The 16,704-nt window shown below is 40.7% G+C and overlaps 1 protein-coding gene across 7 annotated transcripts in view; it reads left to right on the top strand.

Annotated features, from left to right (window-relative positions):
* The window catches only part of MAST4 (microtubule associated serine/threonine kinase family member 4), a 553,319-nt gene that overhangs the window by 368,225 nt on the left and 168,390 nt on the right, over positions 1-16,704 (top strand). For 2 of the 7 annotated variants that reach the window (XM_044267830.1, XM_044267827.1), the window contains exon 1: positions 15,854-16,332. The exons of the other annotated variants lie outside the window; for them this stretch is intronic. In XM_044267830.1, coding sequence (XP_044123765.1) covers positions 16,241-16,332 — 92 coding nt within the window. In that variant the 5' untranslated portion in view covers positions 15,854-16,240. Of the gene's footprint in view, positions 1-15,853; positions 16,333-16,704 lie in introns of those variants that run through there. 7 annotated transcript variants of the gene reach the window in all.

The following is a 16,704-nucleotide window of genomic DNA, read 5'->3' as shown; positions in this document are numbered from 1 at the left end:
GTTCTGGGGAGAGGTCTTTAATCTCCGTGATTCTGTTCCCCTTCATTGACCCTTAACCCAGATGGGGTTATCCTTACCATTGGGACCACCCCTGCCCCTATTCCTAAGAAGAAACTGTGGGAAGGAAAAGAAAGAACTAAGGACATTGATCTGGAGGACTTGGATTGTCTTGACGTCTGCCCAAAATGTGGGGTCTGTCCATTTCTTCAAGACAGCTCCCTGTGGATGAGCAGCTTTGCTGGGGAAAATGAGGGGTTCTTTCAGATGCACTTCATCTGCTGGTTGTGAAGTAACAGTAGCTTGATTAATACTTTTAAAATGCCAGGCAGTGCTCTCAGCATTAAAAACGACGAGCATAATCCTAGCAACAGTCATATGAGGTAAGTATAATTCTAATTTTGCAGAATCAGACACTAAGGCACTTAGAGGTTGAATAACTTACCCAACATCCCATAACTACTAAGTACTGATGCTGTGATCACAAACCGGGCAATGGTTCCAGTCCATGTCGTCAGCCGCTCTGTGGCACTGCCACCCCATATACACCCCACGTTCTGTGCAGAAGGGGACATTCATGGAACTATGACCAATTTGAGTCTGCAAAGGGGAAGATATTTTGGTTCAAAGGAAAACAAAACAAAAGGAAAGCCACAGAAGCAAAATTTTTACCATATTTTGTAGCATTATCCATGAAAACATATATTATTTTTACATTTTAACCTACCGGGAATCAGGTTGTTGGCTCACAGCTTTATTAGAGGAAACAAGATATTTGTCTGAAAACATAACATCAACGCTGTTAATCATTAAATTTAACAATCACAAAAATGAAACTTTTGGAGACAGTTTCTATTTTAGATCTTTTCATCTCGTAAGAATTCCCAAGTATGTGTGATGATTGCTTAGAAATGCAGCAAAAGAAAATACTCACACCATGTTTCACAGGAGAAAAGGCTTAATGTGAGATGCAGATGTTTGACACTATGTCAGATGGGGCTTGGAAAGGTAAGATCCCTAGAACCTTGACATTTAAAAATTGTTCCTGAATTTTACCTCTTTTCAATTCTCGGAAGCACCTTTAAACCATCTCTGTCTTTCCTCACACTTTCTTGTGCATAATTTGCTTGGGGCTATTTATTTTTCTGTAAGGAAGCCAGTTATTTTGATCAAAAAAAAAAAAAATTGTAACAGTAAGAACATTTGGGGAGAAAATTTGTCTTCAGAGTGATTTTGTCCAGTCCTTGATAAGTTAAAGTTCTCACTGTCCCATAGAAGTATGTGGTGACCCAGAATTATTCAAGCAAATTGAGCCGAGTCTGTGGTATTTGGGAATGGAGGCACAGCAGCAATTCCATGCATGGGTCTAGCCAAAAGCTATATTGACACACAAGGTGTAGCTGTGTGAAAAATGTTATTTTATATGGTAAATTGTTACTGTTTTCCCCCACTGACATTTTGAAGCCAACTCTTCTGAGGAAAGAAATATAGTTGCAGATAAACAACAACATGCAATTAAATAAATATTCACACTAGGCAAATTTGTTTCAACCAAGGAAGAAGGAAATATTTTTTCTAGAATAAGTAAAACATGATCAATATTTTCTGTTGAAACAGGAAAGAATTTTTAGACTATCTTAAATCCCTTTTTAAAATGATACTTGGGGGTGCCTGGGTGGCTCAGGGGGTTAAGCCTCTGCCTTCGGCTCAGGTCATGATCTCAGGGTCTTGGGATTGAGCCCTGCATCAGGCTCTCTGCTCAGCAGGGAGCCTGCTTCCCTTCTCTGCCTGCCTCTTTGCCTACTTGTGACCTCTGTCAAATAAATAAATAAAATCTTTTAAAAAAATTTAAAAAAACTAAAAAATAAAATGATACTTGTATGCCATGTCCCATTTCCATTATTATTTTTTTATCAATAGTCAATCACAGAATAGTCAAAGACTACACACACACACACACACTGAGAATTTTGCTTTTGTAGCTTTATTCTAGATCTCTCCCTTAGGACTTTTTTTTTTTCCCCCTCTCCAGCAAGCCCGCACAGCTTTCATAGGGAGATGTAGAAGAAGTGAAATTCAGACTTCAGGTTTGCCAGGTGTTGATAGCTCCAGGGAAGCTTCACTGTGACAGGAAGTTAAAATAATTACATAAGATGTAATTTATAGATTATCAGGAGATTTCTCTTACTCATGTTTTGCTCATTCTTAACAAAGAAATTGATACAAATTTTTATATGGCCCTGGAAACTCAATTAGTTGTTCTGAAATCAGAAATAAACTTGTATTAGAAGTGTATTCTATTTATGAAGTCACTTTTCATACCCAAATTTAAAGAGCCATATGACCACAACTATTCTCTATTACTTCATCTCTCACTTCATGATAAATTTATCTGGTCATATTAGTCTTTGAGATTGTTTGTTGTTATTGTTTTTAATTACTTAACTGGTCTTGGAAACTTGTAGGTAGGAATCTATTCTAGAGTTTCCTGGAATCTGACATGTAGATTAGTTGTAATTTCATTGGGGAAACGTGTTATTTATTTATTTATTTATTTATTTATTTAATTTACTGGAATTTTCTAGGAGTATAGCATGTTATGATTTAGTCATTGCCTCCTGAAATGCAGGTTCTTTTTTTTTTTAGGATTTTATTAGAGGAAACAAGATATTTGTTTCCTCTAATAAAGGAAACAAAGAGAGAGATCACAAGTAGACAGAGAGGCAGGCAGAGAGAGAGAGAGAGGAGGAAGCAAGCTCCCTGCTGAGCAGAGAGCCCTGTGCGGGACTCGATCCCGGGAATGCTGGTTCTTTGGATGAAAAATAAAAATAAGGGGCACCTGGCTAGCTCAGTGGGTTAAAGCCTCTGCCTTTGGCTCAGGTCATGACTGCAGGGTCCTGGGATCAAGCCCCGCATGGGGTTCTCTGCTCAGCAGGGAGCCTGCCTCCCCCCTCTCTCTGCCTGCCTCTCTGCCTACTTGTGATCTCTCTGTCAAATAAATAAACAAAATCTTCAAAAAAAAAAAAAAAGAAAAAAAGAAAAATAAGTATGATTTGAAATTGTGTCAGTGAAAGATTCTAAGACATGACTCTGAAATACAGGACTTTAAATTCCAACTCTACTCAAAGAAGCAGTTATGCCCTAATTTACTCCTAAGTAGTAAGCTGGGTAGAAGAGGTATGTTACAGATTCTAGGCATGACATTTTCCCCACACTTAGGGTGCATCTATGAAAGATGGCTGTCTGGGTTCCATGCTCTGGTCTGTTCATTTGTTTATTGTTTTCCACCTGTTCTTTTGTTTGCTTCCCTTAGAAGCAGCTCATTGAAAAAAAAATTTCGTACTTTATATCACGACTTATATTTATGAAACACTACAAAGACTTCTTTTCCCCTTACCCTCCAAAATTGTCTTTGTTTGTATACTTACATTAACGGATGGGCTTAACCCATAGACCATATGTTGACTGATGGATATTAGACCCAGCCAGAACTTCCATTGCCTGTTTTATGTTTTGTAAGCACCCCCTAAAATGTCCTTTGTAATTTGGGAGACAAGAGCTCTGCAGTCATGTAAGTTAAATGCAGTAGGCTTTGCTCCCCATTAAAGCTGACAATAACAAATAATGTGTTGTTTTTAGGTGTCCTGCAGATACCTGGCAGCTCACTGAAGCAAATCTCTTCCCATTTCTGGGACAGAATCACTGAATCAATTTTTCTGAGCCATGAACTCCACAGTAATGTTTTTAAAGCGTGGTACTAGGCACTAACAAAGGGTAAATAAAAGAAATGATTCTTTTGAAGGCGAGAGAAAGGGCTTTGATATTGTCACCATGCCATCCAAAATGCTCATTAATGATTATGTTTATCTTTGAGCCCCCCAGCAGTTTATTGTCCACTATTTTTGAACAAGTGAAGTTGTCCCTCCCTGAATGTCCACCAGAGACAGCCTGGGCCCTACTACCTTTTCAAGCAGTGTTGTTTGCAGGGAGCTGGAAGATGAGTTCGCATGAAAGCAGTTTGATGTGATAATGAAGCAAGTTACCTACAGACCAGGAAATACTGTTAACACATATGATGTGCTTTAATATATATTAAAACACAAATAACAGAAATGAAAGAGTAAAATAAATCACTTAGGATGAATTCTTTCCAGTTTCCCATGATACATACAAATCCTTTCAAGTATGCATATGTGCTTTGTGAGATGGGAATCATACCATAGTCAGGCTACTTCTGAAATACTTTTTTCCATGTAATGTATTATTATTCTGTTATATAATTTGTGATGATCATTTCTGGTGGCTGCATAATTAGTAAATAAGCCATCAACCTTTGTCATGTGTGTGAAAAGTCATACAGTATCTGCATCAGGGCCTGATAACCCTCTCACTGCAGGGTTTTACATCTTCACTTCTATTTTTCTCTGGTGAAGAGGGGTGGGGAGTTGACTTAGTGGCCATTGCTCTCAAGGAGCCCATCTCCAGATTCAGATTGACGTCACTCACTAAACACGCTCCTACAGTCATGAGTGGACTCTGCCCGCCTCCTCATACCTTTCTCTAAAACTTTTAATTCCCTTTCGTATATAAACCCTGCCAGACAGTAAGATCTTCAACATTATCAATAAAAATGTGAATTTGTAGGGGCACCTGGGTGGTTCGGTTGGTTCAGCATCCAACTCTTGATTATTGGCTCAGGCTGTGATCTCAGGGTCATAGGATCAAGCCCTGGGACAGGCTGCTCCCTGAGTGTGGTGCTTGCTTGGGATCCTCTCTGTCCCTCTCCTTCTGCCCCTCCCCCACGCTGTCCCTAAAAAAACAAACAAAAAAAGGTTAATTCTTAGACCCCTAGATGGGATTGGTTGACTGTGGTATACAAGCAAGATCAAGATGTAGAAATGGGCATTTGCCAAAGAGGAGGAAAGGTGCTAGGAGAAGAAACAGATCAGCTGTGTCCGTTTCTCCTGAATGGCTGGGAGAGTTTTGCTGAAGAGGTTGACATACCAGAGCTCAGAGCCTGGGACTCTGAGGTGGTGGCCAACAGGTTGCAGACCTTGAACACTCTGGCCTTGGTACTCAAAATTGTCATCTGTTCATTGCAGTGGGCGAGGAGGGTGTGCGGAGGCGGGGGCACACATGTTGATCCTGTCCCCAGGAGGGTTGAGTTTCCAGCCTTGGAAAAATGTCACTCTGCATTTTTAGTTATCTTTTCAGAGGCAGCAGAGTAACACTTGACTTAAGCCATACTTGTGATGGATTATAAAAGCTAATAGTTTTTTTTGGTTCATTTCTTAATGGGCCATTAAAATCTGCCTAAAAGTCAGTCTTAAATTTTCATTGTTCTTTTTATTAATAATCATGAAGGTTGTTCTTAATGACAGTGCTTTAAAAGAAAAGCCATCCAACCAATTGACAAAAGGCAACATGGTTTTGGAAGCATCCCCCTAGGGCTTCTAAGTAGAATTTAGAGAAATAGAAAAAATAACAGGTGTGTGTGTGTGTGTGTGTGTGTGTGTGTGTGTGTGTGTTTTAAATCTTACAGTATCCATGAAGTCTGCTGGGTATCTCTGATGTACTTAGAGACCTACACAGATGAATAGAAACTATCCTTGTACTCAGAGTGCTTAAAGCCTTGTGGAGAATTGGACCTGTAGACAATTGTGCTCTAGGAAAATGCTCTAAAAGAGGCATGTATATGTATAAAGTTCATTCGAGATCCAGAAGGGAAACCTCTTATGTCTTCAAGAGAAGGTCAGACTGACTTAGCTGGGGAGGTGACCTTTCATCTCTCACTTGAAAGATGAGCAGAAGTTTTCCAGGCAGAGGAGATGGAAATTCTAGGAACTGGGAACAGTATGTGCAAAGGCAATGAGGCAGTGAGGTATGGAGCAGCTCCTGCGTCTGGGGAGCTGAAAGTAATTCACTTTTTCTGACAAGTACATACTTTTTTATTATTGGAGCATAAACCACAAAGGGACATGTGTCAAAGTATGAGGCAAAAGCAGTAAGGCTCTGTATTTATAAAGTATTCCATTTAAAGAGATTTTGTTTTTTCCTATGAAGAACCTCTCAAACTCTAATGTGCAGAAGACCTCCACACCCCTGGCCACTTAGGTGGAATGCAGATTCCCGGGCTTCATGCCCAGAAATCCTCAGTCCATGGGTGTGGAGAAGCCTCCGCAAATCTGCACGCCAGCAATTCAGTGATGGTGGGACAGAAACTGTTCTGGAAGGAATATTGCTAGAACAGTGCGGGAACCACTGAATTTTCTTTCAGGGGAGAGAGGGAGGGTCAAACGCCATGCACACATTAGCGCCGGTGGTTTTGGAGGAACAGTTTGGAGTGGGGAGCAGGAGGACATTTTATGAATCCAAGCAAGAGATAATGGAGGCCTTGACCAGACAGCCCCGTACAACGTGAAAATCTGTGTTGTTGTTGTTTTTTTAACTTTATGGATAGTGAGAACTTCATTGACTTTTCTCTCAATTTCTTATGTTCCCAACTAGTGTATTTTTGTTACATTTAAGTCAATTTTTTTCTACTCTCTTGAGTTTTCTATTTCTGCGGTGTACGTGTCATCTGGTCTGGGCTTGACTTCCTTTTGTCATTGGTATATTAGCATTCTTTATAATTCTGCATGTGCTTCATGAGCTGAAAGCCACCTGTGGAGATCACTCATCTATCACCCACTGCCCCTATATTGGATGACATGATTGACTGTTGCTATAGCTCTTAAACCTGGAATAATTTCTTTTTGAAAGTTTTTTTTTTGGTAACTGTTAACTTTAATATTGGTATCTTCTGTGATGTGTCTTACAATACATTGGTTCAAAGAATGTTTCTTTGGTTGGTACCAGAAACTTGGTCTGTGCCTTTCAGTCCTCATAATCCAGCTAAGTAAAATCTAAATTATCTAGCAACATGGGAAATAACAAGTTTGTGTTTGCTGGAGAGAGGGGAGAGGTAATCCCAAATTACAGATAATATGATATTTTGAAGTTAAGAACATCTTTTTTTACTGCATACTAGTTGGCCAATATTAAAATGGAGCTTGCTTTATCAAAAGTAAATGATTTTGGGGGTGCCTGGGTGGCTCAGGCAGTTAAGCGTCTGCCTTTGACTCAGGTCATGATCCCAGGGTCCTGGGATGAAGCCCTCCATTGGGCTCCCTATTCAGTGAAGAACTGCTTCTCCCTCTGCCCATCTTCCCCACCCCCCTACTTGTACTCTCTCTGTCTCTTTCAAATAAATAAAATCTTTTTTAAAAAAGTAAATGTTCTGAGCAATGAAAGAAGAAAGTCTTCATGTACAGCACAATGAAATAATTCTGGAATTCAGAATTGGTCACATAAAATGCACAGCCTGACCAGTCTGCAAATAACAACATATATATTCAACCCAAAACACAGCCGTGTATGGATTTATAACCCAGTCAGTTTTGAAAATACCCATTTGCCCAGTTGCCATAGACAGGTAAGGATTTATGTGTAGAAGCAGTTATTTTTCATTTTTATATTCTGAAATTCCCGGGAGTAGGAAAGACTTCATTTTTAAAGCAATGTTAGTATTTCTAAGGTTTTTAGAGCTTTTACATTTGCATTTTATTTTGTCAAAAGATGCTAATCCAGTTTTATGAAAATGTCTAGTAAAGGCACATCATTTAAAGTTTGTAAACTTCACAGTAATTTAAAATTCGCAGGAACATGAAATTTCAGGTCATGGTAAAAGGACTGTCAGATACATGGCTTCTGGGATTGGAGGGTTTTTTTTTTTTTCCTAATTAAAAATAATAGGATTCACTGTAAAAAAGAATACACACACACACACACACACACACACGTATGTATAAAGGAATAAAATCAACCATAACTCCACACTTAGAGATGGCCATGAAAAATACTTTGTTTAGTTCACTTTTGTGTTCATATACTTTCATGTCTATTACAAGCAAGTTATATCCTGACTGCTCCATTTTGTTTTTAAACACATTTCCGGAGCGTTTCCCATTATGTATACTTTACAAACGTGGTCTTGGTTTCCTACGGCTACTGCAACAAATTATGACAAGCTATAATGGTTTCAAACAACATGTATTTATTCTCCTAGAGTTCTAATGGCCAGAAGTCTGAAATCCGTCTTACTGGGCTAAAATCAAGGTGTCTGCAGGGCTGAGCTCCCTCCAGAAACAGTAAGGTAGAATCTGTTTTCTTGACTTTCCCAGCTTCTTTCATGAGCTGAATTCCGCGCATTCCTTTCATTCCTTCGTCCCTCGTCCAAGCCAGCAGCCTAGCATCCTGCTTGTGTCACTGTGCCTTCTTCTACAGTCGAATCTCCCTGTGTCCCTCTTACAAAGACACTACATTTAGGGCCCACCTTCATAATTTAGGAAAATCTCTCCATTTCAAGACCCTTAATTTAATCACATCTTCAAAATTCCTCTTGAAATATTAGGTAACATATCACAGGCTCCAGGGATTAGAATCTGGATATCACTGGAATCTATTATTCTATTCTTATTGGTTTCATAGTATTTTATTTTATGGCTCTTTTGGTATTTATTAGCATTTACCCTAATAAAGTTACATTTGTTAACATGTTGTACCATTAGTTTTTGTCACCCATACTGTGCTTTTATAAGGAATTCTGAGATTAATTTCCATATGCATAAATGTTTATGTATGCAGTTGGTTGTATTTGTGTAAGCTCCAAGATGTCAGTTATGGTTAAAATGTCTGTTTGTATGTGTGTGTTATATGTATACATATGTAGCAGACATGTACATTTATGTGTGTGTGTCTGTGTATAGGTGATCTATGTGTCAGGGGTGTGTGTGTGTGTGTGCATGTGTGTGTGTTTTTGTTCTCCAGATAGCTTTCCCAGTAGTTAGTAGAGAGAACTTATGTTCTCATGCTCTCACCACCACTGATGGTCTTTTTTTTTTTTCAACTTTGCCACTTAAACAGGTAAAAATATTTAATTGATGCTTTGACTGCATTTCTACAAGAATAGTTAGACTGAACACTTTTCATTCTAAACATTTATTTATTCTGTGAATTAGTGTTTCTTTAAAAATCTTTGTTGGGGGGGCGCCTGGGTGGCTCAGTGTGTTAAAGCCTCTGCCTTTGGCTTGGGTCATGATCTCAAGGTCCTGGGATGGAGCCCCACATCAGGCTCTCGGCTCGGTGGGGAGTCTGCTTCCTCCTGTCTCTCTGCCTGTCTCTCTGCCTACTTGTGATCTCTGTCTGTCAAATAAATAAATAAAATCTTTTTAAAAAAAATAAATAAATAAAAGTCTTTGTTGGTAATGAAAATGACCTAACTTACTAGAGGCTTGCCTGAGAACTCCTTAGCTAAAATATTTGGTGTCTTCCCTAAAATAATAGTCTCTGATTTGTGGAATAATGTAAATCAACTTGCTTAATCGACTAAAATTCTTACTGTTAGCAGAAGCACATTGTTTTTACCTCAGTCTATATATACTCCCTATGTGGTACTTGGATGGAAACCTTACCTCTTATTTTAGTGGCACAATTTTCCTTAACTTTAGATGTCTGACCTGGAAAAATATTCAAGAAAAGGAGAACTGATAAATTAACTTTAATCTTACATTACAGACAGGTCTTAGTGTCGACTACCAAAGGGCTAAATATAACTACCCTGACCCACTTAAACCAAATTGACACTTGTGATAATTGCACTGTAATTCATGCTCAGGAACCGCAGAAGAAATGATGAACCTTAGACCCAGGCTTCTGGATCAAGAAACTCCATGTCCTTGAAGTTAATTCCAGATTGAGAGACTAATGCAATGATTACGATCTGGGGGTCACTGTTACAAGCAAAAAGCAGTTAGTATTTCATATAAATGAATTATATGCATGTATATGTGTACATACATAAAACTATTTATGTGCAGTCTCTATTTTCTGAGATTTTGAAATCTGAGACAATAGACCTGCCTAATAGGTACAGCAACGGAGTCATGAAATTTAGGAGGACTAGATCAAAAAAAGCTTTTACAAATGTACAAAATTTAATGTACAAACTGAGTCTCCAAAATGTCAGGATTCTATACCTGACTTTGCCGTCAAGTATCATTTTAACCCTGAGCAAATCTTTTTTCCTTTCCTCCCTTCTCTCAACATTCATCCAAATGGTTGTATTGAGGATTGAAAGATGAAGGGGATAGAGCCCTTCCCTTAAGGGGCTCTTATTCTGATGGGGATTGAGCTGCAAACAGATTTTGATTTTGATACAGTGGAAGAACATTTTCCCTACAGAAGTTCTCAGGAGCAGAGGCCAGTAGAGGGATACTCAACAGTAGGGATAGGGAACCTCAAAGGAAGGCTGCCTAGAACAAGTGGCAAGAAGTTCAGTCTTAAAGACAGGAGTTAGCCTTCCCACTTGTGAAATGAGGTGTCTGATCTCCAAGCCATGTTCTCCTCTCCCAAATTGGGTTGCTTAGCTCTGTTAGAGCTATGACTCTGTGTCACTTATTGGCGGATCTTGTAGACAGCTGGTTTAGAATGGAGTGACACAGTCATCTCTGGTTCCCTGTCATCTCCTGTAGGATGACCCTTGCAGCAGCCCCATAAGGGTGATAGACCTTTTCTGTCCACTTCCTGTCACAGGGGTAGAGCTCTGTCAGCCTGACTATGCAGCTTCTCCCAGGACCTTCGCTTGCTGGTAAGGCAGAGGGCAGAGAGGTAGGGTGACATGCTTGCAAACAGTGATCGTGCAACCCAGCCCAGTCCTGTATGCTGGACTGTCATCACACATGTTCTACTCCACTTTTCTGTCCTATCCATCAAGGAGTCACCAGTGTGGGGGATAAATACTCCATGGTCTGTATTCATCTGTTCTCTCCTCTTGGGGTTGTTTTTTTTTTAAAGTTACTGGTTATTTGCTACATTTCTGAGCCAATGATTCTCCTAGAGTCCAAGAAGTACCTAAGGACAATGTTATGTTCTCTTCCCATTCTAGTTAGTCTCCACCCTGCCCTTTGCTCTCTCGGGTCTTATCTTTCAGCCAGCCCTTGGGATCTCGCAGTTCTGCTCAACCTGTTAAGAAATAGAAATCAGTTTAATTGTGTTTCTGTTGTTTTATCTCCTCACTCTATAAATGTGAATCTGCCTTGTGATATTGTTTAATATTTTTTCATATTCCAAGGATGATGTAACCTCCTTATTATCCATCTCCTGTTACTGGGCATTCACATTTATCCCTACATGATAATTTTCATTTATCTCTTTTATCTTCTTTCATAGTTTAGTAATGTGAGCAAAAAAAAAAAAGTTTAATAACACTAGTAGAGTTTTCTTTCAACCTACTCCACTTTGATGCAACTTTCTTCACATCTCTAGCTCAGCCTTTAAGCTTTATTTCTTAATATGTGCTATGATTACAAGGATGGCTTATTGAGGTCAGTCAGTTTGCTGCTCACACTTCTGCCCTTCAGTTTGCAAGGCAGCATTTAGAAGGTGAACAAGGCAGACCTGTACATATGGACAGTATTAGGGAAGTAGTCACTGCAGGGTGCTCTAAAAACGGGGTTGGATGAAAATCAGAGTTAGTTTATAGCACAATCCCCAGAGGAGGCCAAGATTAGGTAGAATATTTTAGGAACTCGGTATCAACACCACTTTTCTTGGTGTCTTCTCATTGGAATTGGCCTTGTAGCCAGAGTGTCAGTGCAGGGAGCTGACGGATTCCCGGGCTGCACATCTGCGTTAGAGAGCTTAGTCTCCCACAGTGTTGAAGTTCAAGGAAGGCTCCGGGGATTATTATCTGCTGTTCTGTGGAGGGTGGGAGGAAACCCTATTGAGTGGGCATGGGGCAGAGGGTACCAAGTGGATGGGAGAATTCAAGTAAGTGAAAAGAACATGGGACTTCTTTGTATATAGGAGGGAGGTGAACAATGAAGAATTTGACCCATTCTTAACTACTCATTGCAATCTAAGCCCCCATTTCAGTATCGTGAGAAGCTTATTTTTCTTTGTCATTCACCTTTCTTATAAAAACAATGGCTCATAATATCATCTGATTAAATGAGTGAGCATTCCAGATCACAAAGCTTGTCCATTACTGTGTAGGCTCAGTTATTGTGCAATAAGTAGAAAATCTTGAATATCTGTATATTGACTTAGACCAGTTATAGTCTTAAGAATTTCCATTAATTTCAATTTCCTCTTAGTTTAGTAGCCAATTTCACTGTACTTGCAACCAAACTATAGCTGTAGCCCATATAATTATTTCTCTGTAGGAAAATGTCAGTAGTTCTGACAATTTTAATTCTTGTGTTTGCTAACTGCATTAGCTTCTGAATCATAGGTTCCCAAATCAAGTCAAACAGGTTAGAAGACAAGTTACACTTGAGTGTCACTCCTACTCTTATCTTAAATGAATGTGGGAATGTATCAGCCACTTTCACTGTGTTAACTAGTTCATTTCTGGCCCCTCGTGTAATTTACCTTTTTTTATTTTTTCATTTTGGATACAACCCCAATTTTCCCAAGCTACCTAAGTGCAAAACACATGTTTAAGTATATGTAGTTTTAAAAAACGTGTTTTGGGGGCACCTGGGTGGCTCAGTGGGTTAAAGCCTCTGCCTTCGGCTCAGGTCATGATCTCAGGGTCCTGGGATCGAGCCCCGCATCGGGCTCTCCCTGCTCAGCAGAGAGAGCTTGCTCCTCTCTCTCTGCCTGCCTCTCTGCCTGCTTGTGATCTCTGTCTGTCAAATAAATAAAATCTTTTAAAAAAAATAAAAAAACGTGTTTTTACCCATCCCTTTGAAAATCTGCAGGATGGATTACCCAGAATGTACAGAGTGGAGGCTGTAGTGACATCTGCTCCCAGACCAGGATATTTATCATTCAATCAAAAGGAGAAAAAATATTTTATGTACTCATTTACCCATTTTAGTTATCATTGTTAATGGGTATTGCCCAAATAAAAGGGCTTTTCTAGAAGAAATAGAATATAGGATTTGGGAGCTAGAGTCATTAGTTCTTGGAACCATCCAGAACTTGAATTCTGTGCACTGCATCTCCTTCAAGTTACCTCTACTCAGACACTTTTATAGGATATCCTCTCTTGGCCTATCAGCCCTTTTCATCTTTGGATCCGAAGACTCTTCCACATAATAGTTATTTCAGTATTCAAAGACCACTTTCAAGCTTCCCAAATTTTCTCTTTCTGCACTTTGAACACAGTTTCTTCACCATGTGATGTAGATAGCACACTTTCATGTCTCCTTTTACCTTCCTGATGGTTCTTCTCTGGGCAGTCTCTACTATGTAATTTTCCTTCTTAAACTCGAGTACCTATTAACTCAGCACACAAAATTCCCTGGGCTTACCTTTGGGGATGCAGGTAGTGGGTGGATACAAAGAGGGTTTCTCTTAGTTTTGGTTGCGATGTGAGGAATTACAGGACTTTTGTTTTCAGTTAGAGTGTAGATAAAAATTAGTCAATGAGAGAAATTCTTTAGAACTTAAAAGTATGTTCATGGGATTCATAAGAAGTTAAGATTCTTTGACAAAAGTCAGTTGACCTGCTAATACCGATAATTTTAGGGCATTTTGAGGGAAGCCCAAGTATCTGAAGCATCTCCATTCAAAAGTATTTACTAACTGCTTATATAATTCGGGAACTGTCAGATCTTGGAAACAGAGAAATCAGTAAAACATGACCACAACCTTGAGGAACTCACAGACTAGTAGGGAAGACAGCAGTAAACAGTTTGTTTACACCTCAGGGGAGGCACATTCTGGCCACCATGAAAGTAGAGGACATGGTGTGCAGTGACCTCTGCTCTATTCCCACACCCCTCAGCATTGCATTCTTTTAACTTCTGTGTACTGCTGACATTATGTGCAGTGTGTTCTCAACACTGCTTATAGGGGCTTATATATGTCATCTCACTTATGTATGTTGATCTCTTAAAAGTTTGTCCTATCATGTGCCCCCCCAAATGGGGGAAATGGACAGAGATTAAGTGACTTGTCTTAATTCATAGTTAAATATTGGATCCAGAATTCAGACCCAAGTTTTTTGCTCTTCACCAATGCTCTGCGCTCCCTTTCTCAGAGGGAGGCTTTATTTAAGGCAGTAGTGGTTCTCGGCCAGGGAGTGATTTTGCCCCCTAAGAAATACTTGGCAATGTCTGTAGACATTTTTGATTGTCAAAACTGGCATCTAGTGGGTAGAGGTCAGGCGTGCTGCTAAAGGCCCTCCGATGTACAAGACAACCCCCAGAACAAAGAATTATGCACCCTCACATGTCCAAGGAATGAGGTTGACAAACAGCGCTGGAACATGGGTAGTACTGTCTTTCTGTCAGCCTTTAAAAAATACCTTTTTAAGAACTTTAAAAAAGGGGGGGGGTGGAGAAGAAATGGCTTAGTATGGAACAAAACATACTGAAAAGCAAGTTCCTAAGTGTCTGGTGAAGTATATTTTGTCACTTGTTAAATTGAGGAAAAATTGCCGCTTTTGTCTATCTCGTAGATACCAAGGATCCAAGGAGGCTCAGTGAAAATTTCAGGAGGTAATGTGTAATAAGGACTTGTAAAATAATGATTATCAGAAATTCCAAGAGTCCTTGGGGTGAAAATATTTAGGGAGTCATAAGAATTAGATAGAGAGGATCCCAAAGTACACTTCTGTTCTTTGTTTACCCCCTCCCTTTGTCACCTGACCTCCCCTCCACTTTCTTATTTCTGTAAGCAAGTTTGTTTCCAGTATTTAGTAGGTGAACTAAACCATTTTTTATGAGATTTTTTAAATTAAAATCTTGTGAAATTTAGTAGCTCTCACCCTGTTATGCCAGATTTAAGGCAGCTAATTTAAATTCTAATTTTTTTTTTTCCTTCATAGACTTTCACACAAGCATTTGTCAGTTTGGGAAGTAATTTGAATTCCATGCCTTCCTTCAAGATGAACGACAGAAACATGGATTCAGCCTTGCCTTTCACTCCCTCAAGTCTGAACACACGTGGAAGGGAAATAATCGAGCATTTGTTAAATAAATGCCAAGTAGTGTCTTCGCAGGTAGTAGCTCCCCATTCCCTGGCGGTGTCTGCCGTCCACGAAGCCAAACAGGTGTGCCTGTCGTAATTCATCAAATGAATGTAAACTCATAAATATAGTTGACTGAGGTTTTTGGGCGAGTGTGGCATCCCATCGGCGTGCTTTTCCTGCAAACGGCGTCCGGGTAAAGAGTAATTACTCACTTCCTAGGAGTGTTTTTGTGGTGATCCATTCTGCCGTGAATCACAGACCAGCCTTCAGGTGTGCGCCACGCTCGCCTCACCCGGTGCTGGCCGCGGCTGGATTTGTTTATTTATTTGGGGGGGAATTATCCATCTGGGGCCGCGAGCTGGGGGCGCGCGAGCTGGGCGCGCGCGGGGGCAGGGGATGCTGGGGTCGGGGCTGCTCCAGGGCTCGCGCACCGGAGCCCCCACCCCCCACCCCCGCCGGCCCCCTTTCCCATGAGGCCCCGCTCCCGGGGGAGTGTCTGCGGGGTGGGGAGCCTCCTCCCCTCCGCAACCAGCGCCCGTCGGCCCGGCCGCACAAAGGTGTCCTGTTCTAGTCCGCCTATAGGCCAGTTTTCTAAAAGTGCTTGTAAGTTTCCTTTTTTTTTTTTTTTTCCTTTTGCAAAGGGGGAGAAGAGGCGCTTTTTGTATTTCAGTTCTTTTCCTTGTATGTAGATACCAAAAGGAAACTCGGTACTGGGCATGTTCGGATGTTGAATGGTTTGCTGATAAGCAACAGCCTCCCGGAACCAGAGACTTAAAATAGTCATCCCGCCCCCCCCATACCACCCCCCCGCAGGAGCTGCAAATGGTATCTGCCAAACAGATGACAAAGTACCTTGGACTGAATCACACACAGACAGCATTTTGTGCAGAACGCACGGCCCCACTCTTGTAATTACTGTTTATAGCTGCCCAGGGCTGGCCAGGAGAGGGCAAACCCAGGAGGAAATAAGTTTCCTGAACCTGGGAGAAATGGCTGTGCGTTAATTAAAGGCTAGGACGGGTACTTTTCAGACGGGCTCCAAGTTCTTGAGATCACAGTTCACAGCACGTTTCCTCTGGAGGGAGCGAGTAGATAATTGGGATATTTTTCCTCTTTTTTTTTTTTTCCGTCTTTTATTTTATTTTATTTTTCCATTTTACCGTCCCCTCCCTGGTTTGGCCTTATGGCCTTGAACCCGCAGTGAATTGAAGAGAGAAAGAAATGGATATGTCTGACCCCAATTTTTGGACTGTGCTCTCAAACTTTACTTTGCCTCATTTGAGGAGTGGGAACAGGCTTCGACGAACACAAAGGTAAAAAACAACAACGCGGCGATACTTTGCCTGGAGAGGGAACGTGTTGGCTTTGGCGGCAGCCACGCTGCCCAAGCCCCTTAGCAGCTGGGGTTTTGTTTCCTGGGCGACAGTTCGAAAAGTTTCTACCCTGCCAGGGGGGCCCTGTTTCAGGTGTTCTGTCTGTCATCCTCGCGGATTTCCTGCGGAATCCTACTTGCCGGTGCTTTTCCAGTTGTTCTTTTGAAATGTGGGTGAGAAGGGCGTGAGTAGAGTGAGTGGAGGGGGGAGTAAAAGGGGGGAGGAGAGATACTTTGTCTGTCTCTGATCTGATCAGATCCATCCCTTTCCTTCACTCAGGCGCTGGAGGCTTCTGCTTCCCTTTGTAGAGCC

The sequence above is a fragment of the Neovison vison genome, chromosome 1, assembly GCF_020171115.1.
Source record: "Neovison vison isolate M4711 chromosome 1, ASM_NN_V1, whole genome shotgun sequence".
NCBI lineage: Eukaryota > Metazoa > Chordata > Mammalia > Carnivora > Mustelidae > Neogale > Neogale vison.
Note: the sequence above shows the minus strand (reverse complement) of the source record. Positions and strands in the feature narration are given on the sequence as shown.